Source organism: Oncorhynchus masou, chromosome 21, assembly GCF_036934945.1.
Source record: "Oncorhynchus masou masou isolate Uvic2021 chromosome 21, UVic_Omas_1.1, whole genome shotgun sequence".
Taxonomy (NCBI): domain Eukaryota; kingdom Metazoa; phylum Chordata; class Actinopteri; order Salmoniformes; family Salmonidae; genus Oncorhynchus; species Oncorhynchus masou.
Window position 1 is genome coordinate 390592 of NC_088232.1, and position 16405 is coordinate 406996.

Sequence of the window (16405 nt, forward strand, 5' to 3'; positions counted from 1 at the left end):
GAGACTATGTGACATGTTAATAACATGATATTACCATGACTGGTGTTTAACATTGAGACTATGTGACATGTTAATAACATGATATTACCATGACTGGTGTTTAACATTGAGACTATGTGACATGTTAATAACATGATATTACCATGACTGGTGTTTAACATTGAGACTATGTGACATGTTAATAACATGATATTACCATGACTGGTGTTTAACATTGAGACTGTGACATGTTAATAACATGATATTACCATGACTGGTGTTTAACATTGAGACTATGTGACATGTTAATAACATGATATTACCATGACTGGTGTTTAACATTGAGACTATGTGACATGTTAATAACATGATATTACATGACTTAACATTGAACATGATGTTAATAACATGATATTATGACTGGTGTTTAACATTGAGACTATGTGACATGTTAATAACATGATATTACCATGACTGGTGTTTAACATTGAGACTATGTGACATGTTAATAACATGATATTACCATGACTGGTGTTTAACATTAATACTATGTGACATGTTAATAACATGATATTACCATGACTGGTGTTTAACATTGAGACTGTGACATGTTAATAACATGATATTACCATGACTGGTGTTTAACATTGAGACTATGTGACATGTTAATAACATGATATTACCATGACTGGTGTTTAACATTGAGACTGTGACATGTTAATAACATGATATTACCATGACTGGTGTTTAACATTGAGACTGTGACATGTTAATAACATGATATTACCATGACTGGTGTTTAACATTGAGACTGTGACATGTTAATAACATGATATTACCATGACTGGTGTTTAACATTGAGACTATGTGACATGTTAATAACATGATATTACCATGACTGGTGTTTAACATTGAGACTGTGACATGTTAATAACATGATATTACCATGACTGGTGTTTAACATTGAGACTGTGACATGTTAATAACATGATATTACCATGACTGGTGTTTAACATTGAGACTGTGACATGTTAATAACATGATATTACATGACTGGTGTTTAACATTGAGACTGTGACATGTTAATAACATGATATTACCATGACTGGTGTTTAACATTGAGACTATGTGACATGTTAATAACATGATATTACCATGACTATTAATAACCCATGACTGGTGTTTAACATTGAGACTATGTGACATGTTAATAACATGATATTACCATGACTGGTGTTTAACATTGAGACTGTGACATGTTAATAACATGATATTACCATGACTGGTGTTTAACATTGAGACTATGTGACATGTTAATAACATGATATTACCATGACTGGTGTTTAACATTGAGACTGTGACATGTTAATAACATGATATTACCATGACTGGTGTTTAACATTGAGACTATGTGACATGTTAATAACATGATATTACCATGACTGGTGTTTAACATTGAGACTGTGACATGTTAATAACATGATATTACCATGACTGGTGTTTAACATTGAACTGTGACATGTTAATAACATGATATTACCATGACTGGTGTTTAACATTGAGTTAATAACATGATGACAACATTGAGACTTAATGTTAATAACATGATATTACCATGACTGGTGTTTAACATTGAGACTATGTGACATGTTAATAATGATATTACCATGACTGGTGTTTAACATTGAGACTGTGACATGTTAATAACATGATATTACCATGACTGGTGTTTAACATTGAGACTATGTGACATGTTAATAACATGATATTACCATGACTGGTGTTTAACATTGAGACTATGTGACATGTTAATAACATGATATTACCATGACTGGTGTTTAACATTGAGACTGTGACATGTTAATAACATGATATTACCATGACTGGTGTTTAACATTGAGACTGTGACATGTTAATAACATGATATTACCATGACTGGTGTTTAACATTGAGACTATGTGACATGTTAATAACATGATATTACCATGACTGGTGTTTAACATTGAGACTATGTGACATGTTAATAACATGATATTACCATGACTGGTGTTTAACATTGAGACTATGTGACATGTTAATAACATGATATTACCATGACTGGTGTTTAACATTGACTGTGTGTTTAACATGATATTACCATGACTGGTGTTTAACATTGAGACTATGTGACATGTTAATAACATGATATTACCATGACTGGTGTTTAACATTGAGACTATGTGACATGTTAATAACATGATATTACCATGACTGGTGTTTAACATTGAGACTATGTGACATGTTAATAACCATGACTGGTGTTTAACATTACATGTTAATAACATGATATTACTGACTGGTGTTTAACATTGACATGTTAATAACATGATATTACCATGACTGGTGTTTAACATTGAGACTGTGACATGTTAATAACATGATATTATGACTGTAACATGACTGGTGACTTTTAACATTGAGACTATGTGACATGTTAATAACATGATATTACCATGACTGGTGTTTAACATTGAGACTGTGACATGTTAATAACATGATATTAACCTGTGACATGTTAATAACATGATATTACCATGACTGGTGTTTAACATTGAGACTATGTGACATGTTAATAACATGATATTACCATGACTGGTGTTTAACATTGAGACTATGTGACATGTTAATAACATGATATTACCATGACTGGTGTTTAACATTGAGACTATGTGACATGTTAATAACATGATATTACCATGACTGGTGTTTAACATTGAGACTATGTGACATGTTAATAACATGATATTAATAACATGATATTACATGTTAATAACATGACTGGTGTTTAACATTGAGACTATGTGACATGTTAATAACATGATATTACCATGACTGGTGTTTAACATTGAGACTATGTGACATGTTAATAACATGATATTACCATGACTGGTGTTTAACATTGAGACTGTGACATGTTAATAACATGATATTACCATGACTGGACATGTTTAACATTGAGACTATGTGACATGTTAATAACATGATATTACCATGACTGGTGTTTAACATTGAGACTATGTGACATGTTAATAACATGATATTACCATGACTGGTGTTTAACATTGAGACTGTGACATGTTAATAACATGATATTACCATGACTGGTGTTTAACATTGAGACTGTGACATGTTAATAACATGATATTACCATGACTGGTGTTTAACATTGAGACTATGTGACATGTTAAAAACATGATATTACCATGACTGGTGTTTAACATTGAGACTGTGACATGTTAATAACATGATATTACCATGACTGGTGTTTAACATTGATACTATGTAACATGTTAATAACATGATATTACCATGACTGGTGTTTAACATTGAGACTGTGACATGTTAATAACATGATATTACCATGACTGGTGTTTAACATTGAGACTGTGACATGTTAATAACATGATATTACCATGACTGGTGTTTAACATTGAGACTGTGACATGTTAATAACATGATACGACAGTGACCCACTGCTAAATCACGTAAATGTAAATGACTGGTGATGAAACTTGGTGAGAAGAAAATACCCTTGTCATGGATCATGGGACAATCGCAGCTGTTGAGCTGCTCAAGGCCCTCTCTGCATCACTTTACCATAGGGGACAGCCAATCACAATCAGCCACTTTTACAGCTCTCTCTACCTCACAGGGCTCTAATCACTCCACCAATCAGCCACTTTTACAGCCCTCTCTACCTCACAGGGCTCTAATCACTCCACCAATCAGCCACTTTTACAGCCCTCTCTACCTCACAGGGCTCTAATCACTCCACCAATCAGCCACTTTTACAGCTCTCTCTACCTCACAGGGCTCTAATCACTCCACCAATCAGCCACTTTTACAGCTCCCTCTACCTCACAGGGCTCTAATCACTCCACCAATCAGCCACTTTGCATCTCTCTCTCTCCCTCACAGGGCTCTAATCACTCCACCAATCAGCCACTTTACAGCTCTCTCTACCTCACAGGGCTCTAATCACTTCACCAATCAGTCACTTTTACATCTCTCTCTCCCTCACAGGGCTCTAATCACTCCACCAATCAGCCACTTTACAGCTCTCTCTACCTCACAGGGCTCTAACCACTCCACCAATCAGCCACTTTTACAGCTCTCTCTACCTCACAGGGCTCTAATCACTCCACCAATCAGCCACTTTTACAGCTCCCTCTACCTCACAGGGCTCTAATCACTCCACCAATCAGCCACTTTGCATCTCTCTCTCCCTCACAGGGCTCTAATCACTCCACCAATCAGCCACTTTACAGCTCTCTCTACCTCACAGGGCTCTAATCACTTCACCAATCAGTCACTTTTACATCTCTCTCTCCCTCACAGGGCTCTAATCACTCCACCAATCAGCCACTTTACAGCTCTCTCTACCTCACAGGGCTCTAACCACTCCACCAATCAGCAACTCTCTCTGCAGGACTAACCCATTTAATTCAACTGTAGGTCTACAGGACAACCCCATTTAATTCAACTGTAGGTCTACAGGACAACCCCATTTAATTCAACTGTAGGTCTACAGGACAACCCCATTTAATTCAACTGTAGATCTACAGGACAAACCCATTTAATTCAACTGTAGATCTACAGGACAAACCCATTTAATGAAACTGAAGGACTACAGGACTAACACACTTAATTCAACTGTAGACAAACCCATTTAATGAAACTGTAGGACTACAGGACTAACACACTTAATTCAACTGTAGACAAACCCATTTAATTAAACTGTAGGACTACAGGACTAACACACTTAATTCAACTGTAGACAAACCCATTTAATTAAACTGTAGGACTACAGGACTAACACACTTAATTCAACTGTAGACAAAACCCATTTAATTAAACTGTAGGACTACAGGACTAACACACTTAATTCAACTGTAGACAAACCCATTTAATTAAACTGTAGGACTACAGGACTAACACACTTAATTCAACTGTAGACAAACCCATTTAATTAAACTGTAGGACTACAGGACTAACACACTTAATTCAACTGTAGACAAACCCATTTAATTAAACTGTAGGACTACAGGACTAACACACTTAATTCAACTGTAGACAAACCCATTTAATTAAACTGTAGGACTACAGGACTAACACACTTAATTCAACTGTAGACAAACCCATTTAATTAAACTGTAGGACTACAGGACTAACACGTTTAATTAAACTGTAGACGAACAGGACTTACCCATTTAATTCAACTGTAGGTCTACAAGACCAACACATTTAATTCAACTGTAGGTCTACAGGACTGACCCATTTAATTCAACTGTAGGTCTACAGGACTAACCCATTTAATTCAACTGTAGGTCTACAGGACAACCCCATTTAATTCAACTGTAGATCTACAGGACAACCCCATTTAATTCAACTGTAGATCTACAGGACAAACCCATTTAATTCAACTGTAGATCTACAGGACAACCCCATTTAATTCAACTGTAGGTCTACAGGACAAACCCATTTAATTCAACTGTAGATCTACAGGACAAACCCATTTAATTCAACTGTAGGTCTACAAGACCAACACATTTAATTCAACTGTAGGTCTACAGGACTGACCCATTTAATTCAACTGTAGGTCTACAGGACAACCCCATTTAATTCAACTGTAGATCTACAGGACAACCCCATTTAATTCAACTGTAGATCTACAGGACAACCCCATTTAATTCAACTGTAGATCTACAGGACAACCCCATTTAATTCAACTGTAGATCTACAGGACAAACCCATTTAATTCAACTGTAGATCTACAGGACAAACCCATTTAATTCAACTGTAGATCTACAGGACAACCCCATTTAATTCAACTGTAGATCTACAGGACAAACCCATTTAATTCAACTGTAGATCTACAGGACAACCCCATTTAATTCAACTGTAGATCTACAGGACAAACCCATTTAATTCAACTGTAGACGAACAGGACTTACCCATTTAATTCAACTGTAGATCTACATGACTAACCCATTTAATTCAACTGTAGATCTACAGGACAACCCCATTTAATTCAACTGTAGATCTACAGGACAACCCCATTTAATTCAACTGTAGATCTACAGGACAAACCCATTTAATTCAACTGTAGATCTACAGGACAAACCCATTTAATTCAACTGTAGACGAACAGGACTAACACGTTTAATTCAACTGTAGACCAACAGGACTAACAAATTTAATTAAACTGTAGGTCGACATGACTAACCCATTTCATTCAACTGTAGGTCTACAGGACTAACCCATTTAATTAAACTGTAGTTCTACATGACTAACCCATTTAATTAAACTGTAGTTCTACATGACTAACCCATTTAATTAAACTGTAGTTCTACATGACTAACCCATTTAATTAAACTGTAGTTCTACATGACTAACCCATTTAATTAAACTGTAGGTCTACAGGACTAACCCATTTCATTCAACTGTAGGTCTACAGGACTAACCCATTTCATTCAACTGTAGGTCTACAGGACTAACCCATTTCATTCAACTGTAGGTCTACAGGACTAACCCATTTCATTCAACTGTAGGTCTACAGGACTAACCCATTTAATTAAACTGTAGGTCTACATGACTAACCCATTTAATTCAACTGTAGACCAACAGGACTAACAAATTTAATTAAACTGTAGGTCGACATGACTAACCCATTTCATTCAACTGTAGACCAACAGGACTAACCCATTTAATTAAACTGTAGGTCTACATGACTAACCCATTTCATTCAACTGTAGACCAACAGGACTAACCCATTTAATTAAACTGTAGGTCGACATGACTAACCCATTTCATTCAACTGTAGACCAACAGGACTAACCCATTTAATTAAACTGTAGGTCTACAGGACTACACCCATTTAATTCAACTGTAGGTCTACATGACTAACCCATTTCATTCAACTGTAGACCAACAGGACTAACCAACTAACACAACTGTCCAAGATGATATTGACTTGCCTCTAAATTACAAAATGATGTATCAATAGAGAACAGAATCCATGCACCTGCAAAGCTGTACCAGCTCCCACTACCAGGGACTATGGAATTGACCCCTTACAGGAATTGAATTGACCCAACCGCAGCCAAACAAATTCCTAATTAGTTTGACTCTAATTGCACCAGGAGAGAATTAGCCAGGTGTGTAGACTAGACTAGTTGTTAAACTAACAGGTGACCCAACTCCAGTGTGTTGGATTAGCACGGAGAGACAGAGAAACACAGGTGCAGTATAATGTGCAACCTACGCTACTCCTCTGGCGCCATAAGTATGGAAATAGACCAATGAGGGGGGTCCTTGGAGATGCACACACATGCAGGCATGCATACACTCAAATCAGGCACACACACACACACACACACACGAACACTAGCACAGACTAGCACACACACACCGGAGGGGGGCCACGCCAAATGAGGTGTGCCCATCTGTGATACGTTTCATATGAATCTAGAAATAATAGCTCTGGTATAGAGAGGAGGGAGGGAGGGAGGGAGGGAGGGAGGGAGAGGAGGGGGTAATGTATTCTGAAGTGCACAAGGTGATTTTTCTGGGACGACAGCCCTAATGAACCTCCAAGGACTTGCGCTGGGGGGGGGTCTCGCAGATGCTCATTTAACCTCCCTCCCTCCCTCCTCTCTCTCTCTCTCTCTCTTTCATCTCTCTTTCCTCCCCTTCCTACATGTGTACCACTTGGGGCCAGAGTCCTGAGCCCGTAACTCTGAGAAAAGTGGGAAGGTGGAGGTCGGAACTCGGGAGGAAGACCCACATGGGAATGCTGCTCATTCACAGTTCTCACAAAATGATGCCAGAGAAATTCCTCCTCCTTCCCTCCCTCCATACCTCCCACCTTGCACGCACCTACATCCCCTGCAGAGTGTCGAGCGAGCAGAAGCCACGTGGTGTGAAAATGAAGCAATTTCCCTGAGAAGGAGAAGCCTGGAAAAGCCCTGGCATGGCTGTGAAAGTGGGTTAGCAGCCGTTGTTACGACAATCTTAATCACCTCGCTTATCCCTTTCATGAATAGATATTACATTTAAGAGGCCGGGCCCAAGACAGTCATGTTTTTTTCTTTTAATATAATTTACCTAGGAGTAGGGGAATGCATTGAACGCATTACCCATAATTCACTGCCTGCTGAGGGCTCAGTGGGGTTTGAAACTTGGGAGGAATAAAATCTCTCGCCGTCTCTTTTTTTCTGGAGAAATTGGCGTTACAGAAGAACACCTGGACTATGCTGATGATTCAATCACCAGAACGACAGCAGCTAGCGCGGCCTGCTGCCGACACACACCTGACGAGATTGATGTTTGAACAAAAGGCCCAATAACCGTAAGTGGTGGTAGAATGGGGAGAGTGAGTTACTGTCACATTAAGGCCCTGGGATCTACTAGAGAGAGGACAGACAGTTAATGGTGGTGGAAGGATTTGTCACCTGCGTTTAATGAAGCGGCGTGAAACAGTAAAGTTGCATGTTAATTAGGTGGTTTTAGACTGGTGAACTAGGAGGGATGGATAGATGTCAGAGGGTTAAGTGGTAACATCCAGACCAGTAAAGGTTCAAATCCTAGATAATAAAGGTGGATTTGTGTATTCACAGCGTGTGTCATAATGGATTGATAATGAGGTTATTTAACTATAAGCTATATCCTGCTTGTAACACCATTATGCTGCTTATAGCGCCAGAAACTCTCACGACTTCCTCCGAAGTCGGTCCCTATCCTTGTTCATGCGACGGTCGACGTCACCGGTCTTCTAGCCATCGCCGATCCACCTTCCATTTTCCATTTGTATTGTCTTGTCTTCCCACACACCTGGTTTCAATTCCATCAATTACGTGTTGTGTATTTAACCCTTTGTTCCCCACATGTCCTTGTCCGGTATTGTTTATTGTAAGTGCTTGTGTACGTTATGTCTGGGGTTTTTGTCCCATTATATATATTGTTTATGTTCACGGTGATTTTTAACATTAAACTGCGCCGTTGTAACACAGTCTTTGCTCTCCTGCGCCTGACTTCTCTACCGCCAGTACGCACGCCTTACAGACGCTACGATAACATAGGCCCATGAGTAGTCAATGCTGAGATGATTCATACAGGTGACTGTTCAAAACTGTGTCAGTCAGGGTCAAAAATATAATGGATTCTGACCTTTGACCTCTTTTAGACATTTGATGTGGAGCGCGTGGGCGCAATGAATACCAAACTCTCTAGTCTAGGTGACTTGAACGTGCCAAGCCTGTCTCATCTCACCCAACGCTGTTCCCACCGCCTCTTATCTTCTACGTCAACCCAGCGACAAGAGAAACAAATTCACCTTGTGATTGGTAATGGGAGGTTGTCAACCTGTCTGTGGCTCTGTGGCTTTATAATTTCCTTCTTTGTTCAATTCCCTTCTTCCGTTTCCCCCTCCGTACTTTGAGAAAACAAAAACGGAGGTGTTCAATGACTGCGCCCCAAATGGCACCCTACTCCCTACATGGGATAGGATACGTACGGGCCCTGGTCAAAAGCAGTGTTCTATAAAGGGAATAGGGTGCCATTTGGAACGCACAGGTCCAGAGCAGAGGTGTTCAATTATTGCTGATTACACACCCACTTAAAGTTGGGCTGGAGGGAGGGATGGAGGGATGGAGGGCGGAAGAGGGGGGAAAAGAGCTTTACTTGACAGGAAATTATCTTATTTGGACATATATTTCAAAACATCCCCTGTTCCCATAAGCTGTGATGAGGAGAGGAACGAAATAGAGAGAGAGGGTGTGTGTGTGTGTGTTCCTTGTTCCTCATTCTTTGTTCATTTTCATAAAGGCTTCAATCACTTGCTGTTACCCTTCAGGGAAGACATCCGAGTTTAGCGTGCTACGATGCTAACCATACTGAGCCCTATGGTGAAACTGCAATATTTGTCCTCCTGAAGAGCCATGGCATCAGCCCCAGGAGGAGACAGAATGGAGGCTCAGTGCCACCCCTGAAATCAACGCTTATCTCATTATCATGCACCTGGAGTGATGACCACAGGAGATATATTTTGCCTCTGCCAAAGCTTATTAGTGACAACAGTTTGGCACACACGGTGGTTTTTAGGATCCTTAAAAAGTGCACGCCAGCACACAGAAATAACATTTGTTCTTAAAGGGGTACAAACGCTTGTCACTGTTGTGGTGCCCTGTAAGGTATATTCTTTGTACCTTTAGTTCTAGGTACATAATTGTACCCTTGCAGTTTGTACCTTAAAAGAGCCAATAGTGTACCTTAAGGGAAAAGATGGTTCCTTTTAAGTGGCAAAAATGTACCTCTAAAGAGGTTCTGGGGTGTTGTTTTAAAAACTATATTTGCATATTTCCCAGGGTGCCTTTCAGATAAATCTTTGAGTTATCAGTACCACCCATGACTGTGTTTGCTAGTGACAGAGTTGTTGCATTCATGGCTTTCAGTCTTGTAGCTTTCACCAACTGAGTGCCTAAGTGAAAATTTTAGAATGGAAATTAAACTCTTAATGACAATACATATATCATATAAGGCCATACTTTGAAAGTCCATTTTTACCAACACAGTGATCTGAAACTGCTGGATTGCAGGCCACATCAGTCAAGTCACATTATGCTGGCTTGCAAAGTGCTTTTTAATTCCTATTGAAATCCAGCCAGAGTTAGGATATTAAAAAAATGTGAACTTTTAATCTACTGCAACCTGCATTTAGAACGACTGCCAAGGTAGACAAATTGATTAACAATCTAAACGGGAACAATCTCAGTAACGGGTGCAAGGAGTCCAACTACTAACAAATTGGATTAGTTATAAAAAATGTATGTAATTTATCCTTATATTATTTTTCACTGTATATAGACTTCATTTTTTTTCTATTGTGTTATTGACTGTACGCTTGTTTATTCCATGTGTAACTCTGTGTTGTTGTTTGTGTCGCACTGCTTTGCTTTATCTTGGCCAGGTCGCAGTTGTAAATGAGAACTTGTTCTCAACTAGCTAACCTGGTTAAATAAAGGTGAAACAAATAAATCAATAGTTGTGTAGCATACGATCAATAAATCATTTTGCATGAAAAAAACACACATATTGAAACAAACCATTCTGAAAATCCCCCTGCTATAGAGCATGCCGGGCAGTACCCTAACAGGTACCGAACAATACCATGTGAGATCATTATATACCTTTGATGATACATTGTGCATTTTGATATTTTTCTGCCCCAGGGAACAAGAGCGTAGGCATAGACACGTACGCGCACACACACACAAACACACACAATCATGTATGTCAATAAGCTTCAGACTAACAAATATAACCACTGGGCAAAAAATGATTGAATCACTATATAATATACAATAATAATAATAACAATAAATGCTATTTAGCAGACTTTTATCCAAAGTGACTTACAGTGAGGCCTGCATACATTCTACGTAGGGTTGGGAAACAACGTCACTTCAACAAAAGCATTCAATGTGATGACGTTGAATCCACGTGGAAAACTTATTGGACTTGAAACACGTCATCAACGTAAGGACATTTTGTATTTTTCCACACACCTTAGAACCTAATTTCAATGACATGGTGACATTTTCTATTCATTTCATGTTAGTTGACAATTCAACCAAATGTAAACCAAAACTAGAAATGACCTGTGTGTACCGAGGGGTAGAATGCAGAGAAGTGGAGCATGAGGAGTGGAGGTTAGTGGAGGATGGATGAGGATAATTGAGGACACAGGTAAAGGGAAAACAGAGAGAGAATGAATGAGAAAGCATATAGGAGAGGGAGAAAGAAAGAGAACGAGATAGACAGCGAGAACGAGGAGAGGATGAAGGAGCAGCATTCTATGAACGAGTGAGTGAACTAAAGAGAGAAGAAAGCTGTATCTACAGCAGGGAAGGCCAAGTCCAGTCCTCAGGGGCCTGATTGGTGTCACACTGTTGCCCCAGCCCCAGCTAACACACCTGACTCCAATAATCAACTAATCAGGATCTTCAGTATAGAACTCAATTAGTTTAATCATCTGTGGTGATGGGGGGGGGAAGGGTGACAGCACTTTGGCCACCGAAGCCTGGATCTGCCTATGATCTACAGTAAATGTAGAGCTCACCAGCTCCGGTCAGTCCATCTCCTCCGGTCAGCGGCTCCCCCTCCTCTTCCATCATGTCCACCCTGCACTCATGGCCGAGGTGCCGTGTCCCACCGTCCTCCATATCCACGGCTCTCCCTCCTCCAAGGAATGCCACGGTCCAGTCCAGCTCAGTCCCGGCTAGCGCTTCCTCACGAATCCTTGCGAAATGCTTTGAGGCATATAAGATCGTCTCTCACTCTCTCACTGTCGCGCCGCTCTCTCTGGCAGCATAAAATACGCCTTTAAAAACGGAGGAGAGAGGGAAGTGGGGGTCCAAGAGTGGGGAGGGAAGGGTGGGAGAGAGGGAGGGGATGAGGGACTGAAGCAGGGAATGAAAGAGAAGGCAGGACAGAATTGATGTTAGGTGCGATAAACAGCTCAATCCATCAATCTTGTGCTGTCAGATGGAGCACCTAGACTAGACTGGTGGAGGCAGGCAGGATGGGACGCTGACGTTCTCCCTCTCTCTCTCCTCTCCTCTCCTCTCTCTCTCTCTAACGCACTGCCACAGCTAGATCCAGGCAATGCAGCAGGGGACTCTTTCTTTCCCTGTGTGTTCCTCTCTCCCTCCCCCTCCCCTTTCTCTCTCGCTCCCTCTCTGTTCTTCTCTCTCTCTCTAAGAAAGGCAATTAACAAGACTATGACACAAGACTATGACTGCTGGGCTCCTTATGGGAGATCTGCCATGCAGCAGGTGAGGCTAGCTGATGCATACGGCAGAGCTCATGAAAAGAGAGAGAGGGGGGGGGAGAGAGAGGGAGGGGGGGTGAGAGAGAGAGAGAGAGAGAGAGAGGAGGGAGAAGAGGAGGGAGGAAGGGAAAGAGAGAGAGAGGAGGAAGGGAAAGAGAGAGAGAGGAGGAAGGGAAAGAGAGAGAGAGGAGGAAGGGAAAGAGAGAGAGAGGAGGAAGGGAAAGAGAGAGAGAGGAGGAAGGGAAAGAGAGAGAGAGAGGAGGAAGGGAAAGAGAGAGAGAGAGGAGGAAGGGAAAGAGAGAGAGAGAGGAGGAAGGGAAAGAGAGAGAGAGGAGGAAGGGAAAGAGAGAGAGAGAGAGAGGAGGAAGGGAAAGAGAGAGAGAGAGGAGGAAGGGAAAGAGAGAGATGGGAGGAAGGGAAAGAGAGAGAGAGAGGAGGAAGGGAAAGAGAGAGAGAGAGGGGGAAGGGAAAGAGAGAGAGAGAGGAAGGGAAAGAGAGAGAGAAAGAGAGCTGTACTTCCTATCCTCCTGCCAAATGTACAACCATATTAGAGACACATATTTTCCTCAGATTACACAGACCCACAAAGAATTTGAAAACAAATCCAATTTTGATAACTCCCATACCTACTGGGTGAAACACCACAGTGTGCCATCACAGCAGCAAGATTTGTGACCTGTTGCCACAAGAAAAGGCCAACCAGTGAAGAACAAACACCATTGTAAATACAACCTATATTTATGTTTAAATTCCCTTTTAAGGACCAGGGGAATAGCTGTGTTGGATATCCCGGTGGGTTTTTTTATGCGAGAAGATGGTGCTGTGCTGGGGAATGGCTCTGAGGATGGTGCAGTGTTGGGGAACGGTTCTGAGGATGGTGCAGTGCTGGGGAACGGTTCTGAGGATGGTGCAGTGTTGGGGAACGGTTCTGAGGATGGTGCAGTGCTGGGGAACGGTTCTGAGGATGGTGCAGTGTTGGGGAACGGTTCTGAGGATGGTGCAGTGTTGGGGAACGGTTCTGAGGATGGTGCAGTGCTGGGGAACGGTTCTGAGGATGGTGCAGTGTTGGGGAACGGTTCTGAGGATGGTGCAGTGTTGGGGAACGGTTCTGAGGATGGTGCAGTGTTGGGGAACGGTTCTGAGGATGGTGCAGTGTTGGGGAACGGTTCTGAGGATGGTGCAGTGTTGGGGAACGGTTCTGAGGATGGTGCAGTGTTGGGGAACGGTTCTGAGGATGGTGCAGTGTTGGGGAACGGTTCTGAGGATGGTGCAGTGTTGGGGAACGGTTCTGAGGATGGCGCAGTGTTGGGGAACGGTTCTGAGGATGGTGCAGTGTTGGGGAACGGTTCTGAGGATGGCGCAGTGTTGGGGAACGGTTCTGAGGATGGCGCAGTGTTGGGGAACGGTTCTGAGGATGGCGCAGTGTTGGGGAACGGTTCTGAGGATGGCGCAGTGTTGGGTGATGGGTTCTGAGAACGGTTCTGAGGATGGCGCAGTGTTGGGGAACGGTTCTGAGGATGGCGCAGTGTTGGGGAACGGTTCTGAGGATGGTGCAGTGCTGGGGAACGGTTCTGAGGATGGTGCAGTGCTGGGGAACGGTTCTGAGGATGGTGCAGTGCTGGGGAACGGTTCTGAGGATGGTGCAGTGCTGGGGAACGGTTCTGAGGATGGTGCAGTGTTGGGGAACGGTTCTGAGGATGGTGCAGTGCTGGGGAACGGTTCTGAGGATGGTGCAGTGCTGGGGAACGGTTCTGAGGATGGTGCAGTGCTGGGGAACGGTTCTGAGGATGGTGCAGCATGACAACTCCTCCAGCAGGTACTACAGGTTGGTACAGGACAGAGGGATAGAGAGAAGGATAAAGATGGAGTGTGCTCCCCAGCTCATTATTATTAACTGAGCTACTTCCAGCATTGTTCGTCAAACACCTTTCTGATTGGCCAAGGTGTGTGTGTGTCTGTGTCTCTGAATGTGTCTTCATTTGAGTTGGATTGGGAATCGAATGTGTTCATTTAAGAGTTTGTGAGTGTATTCATCTGTGTGTGTGTGTGTGTGTGTGTGTGTGTGTGTGTGTGTGTGTGTGTGTGTGTGTGTGTGTGTGTGTGTGTGTGTGTGTGTGATTGTGTAGTCACAAGCGCCAAATACAACTGGTGTAAACTTTACAGTGAAATGCTAACAAGAACAAAATAAAATATACACGAATGGGATTACCAGGGAGTACCAGTATCAGATCACTGTGGAGCTATATACAGGGAGTACCAGATCACTGTGGAGCTATATACAGGGTGTACCAGTACCAGATCACTGTGGAGTTATATACAGGGAGTACCAGATCACTGTGGAGCTATATACAGAGAGTACCAGATCATTGTGGAGCTATATACAGGGAGTACCAGATCACTGTGGAGCTATATACAGGGAGTACCAGATCCCTGTGGAGCTATATACAGGGAGTACCAGCACCAGATCACTGTGGAGCTATATACAGGGAGCACCAGATCACTGTGGAGCTATATACAGGGAGTACCAGTACCAGATCACTGTGGAGCTATATACAGGGAGTACCAGATCACTGTGGAGCTATATACAGGGTGTACCAGTACCAGATCACTGTGGAGCTATATACAGGGAGTACCAGATCATTGTGGAGCTATATACAGGGAGTACCAGATCACTGTGGAGCTATATACAGGGAGTACCAGATCCCTGTGGAGCTATATACAGGGAGTACCAGCACCAGATCACTGTGGAGCTATATACAGGGAGTACCAGATCCCTGTGGAGCTATATACAGGGAGTACCAGTACCAGATCACTGTGGAGTTATATACAGGGAGTACCAGATCATTGTGGAGCTATATACAGGGAGTACCCGTACCAGATCACTGTGGAGCTATATACAGGGAGTACCAGATCATTGTGGAGCTATATACAAGGAGTACCAGATCACTGTGGAGCTATATACCGGGAGTACCAGTACCAGATCAATGTGGAGCTATATACAGGGAGTACCAGATCCCTGTGGAGCTATATACAGGGAGTACCAGTACCAGATCACTGTGAAGTTATATACAGGGAGTACCAGTACCAGATCACTGTGGAGCTATATACAGGGAGTACCAGATCCCTGTGGAGCTATATACAGGGAGTACCAGTACCAGATCACTGTGAAGTTATATACAGGGAGTACCAGATCCCTGTGGAGCTATATACAGGGAGTACCCGTACCAGATCACTGTGGAGCTATATACAGGGAGTACCAGATCATTGTGGAGCTATATACAGGGAGTACCAGATCCCTGTGGAGCTATATACAAGGAGTACCAGATCATTGTGGAGCTATATACAGGGAGTACCAGTACCAGATCCCTGTGGAGCTATATACAAGGAGTACCAGATCATTGTGGAGCTATATACAGGGAGTACCAGTACCAGATCCCTGTGGAGCTATATACAGGGAGTACCAGATCATTGTGGAGCTATATACAGGGAGTACCAGATCCCTGTGGAGCTATATACAGGGAGTACCAGTACCAGATCCCTGTGGAGCTATATACAGGG

General features: G+C 42.2%; 1 protein-coding gene across 6 annotated transcripts in view; it reads right to left on the reverse strand.

The window, feature by feature from the left end:
* The window catches only part of LOC135507555 (type II inositol 3,4-bisphosphate 4-phosphatase-like), a 369267-nt gene that overhangs the window by 240984 nt on the left and 111878 nt on the right, over positions 1 to 16405 (reverse strand). For all 6 annotated transcript variants that reach the window (XR_010450671.1, XM_064927063.1, XM_064927060.1 and 3 more), the window contains one exon: positions 12137 to 12476. Coding sequence is in view for 5 of the 6 variants with exons in the window: in XM_064927063.1 (XP_064783135.1) it covers positions 12137 to 12239 (103 nt within the window). In the remaining variant the exon portion in view is untranslated. The remainder of the gene's footprint in view (positions 1 to 12136; positions 12477 to 16405) is intronic.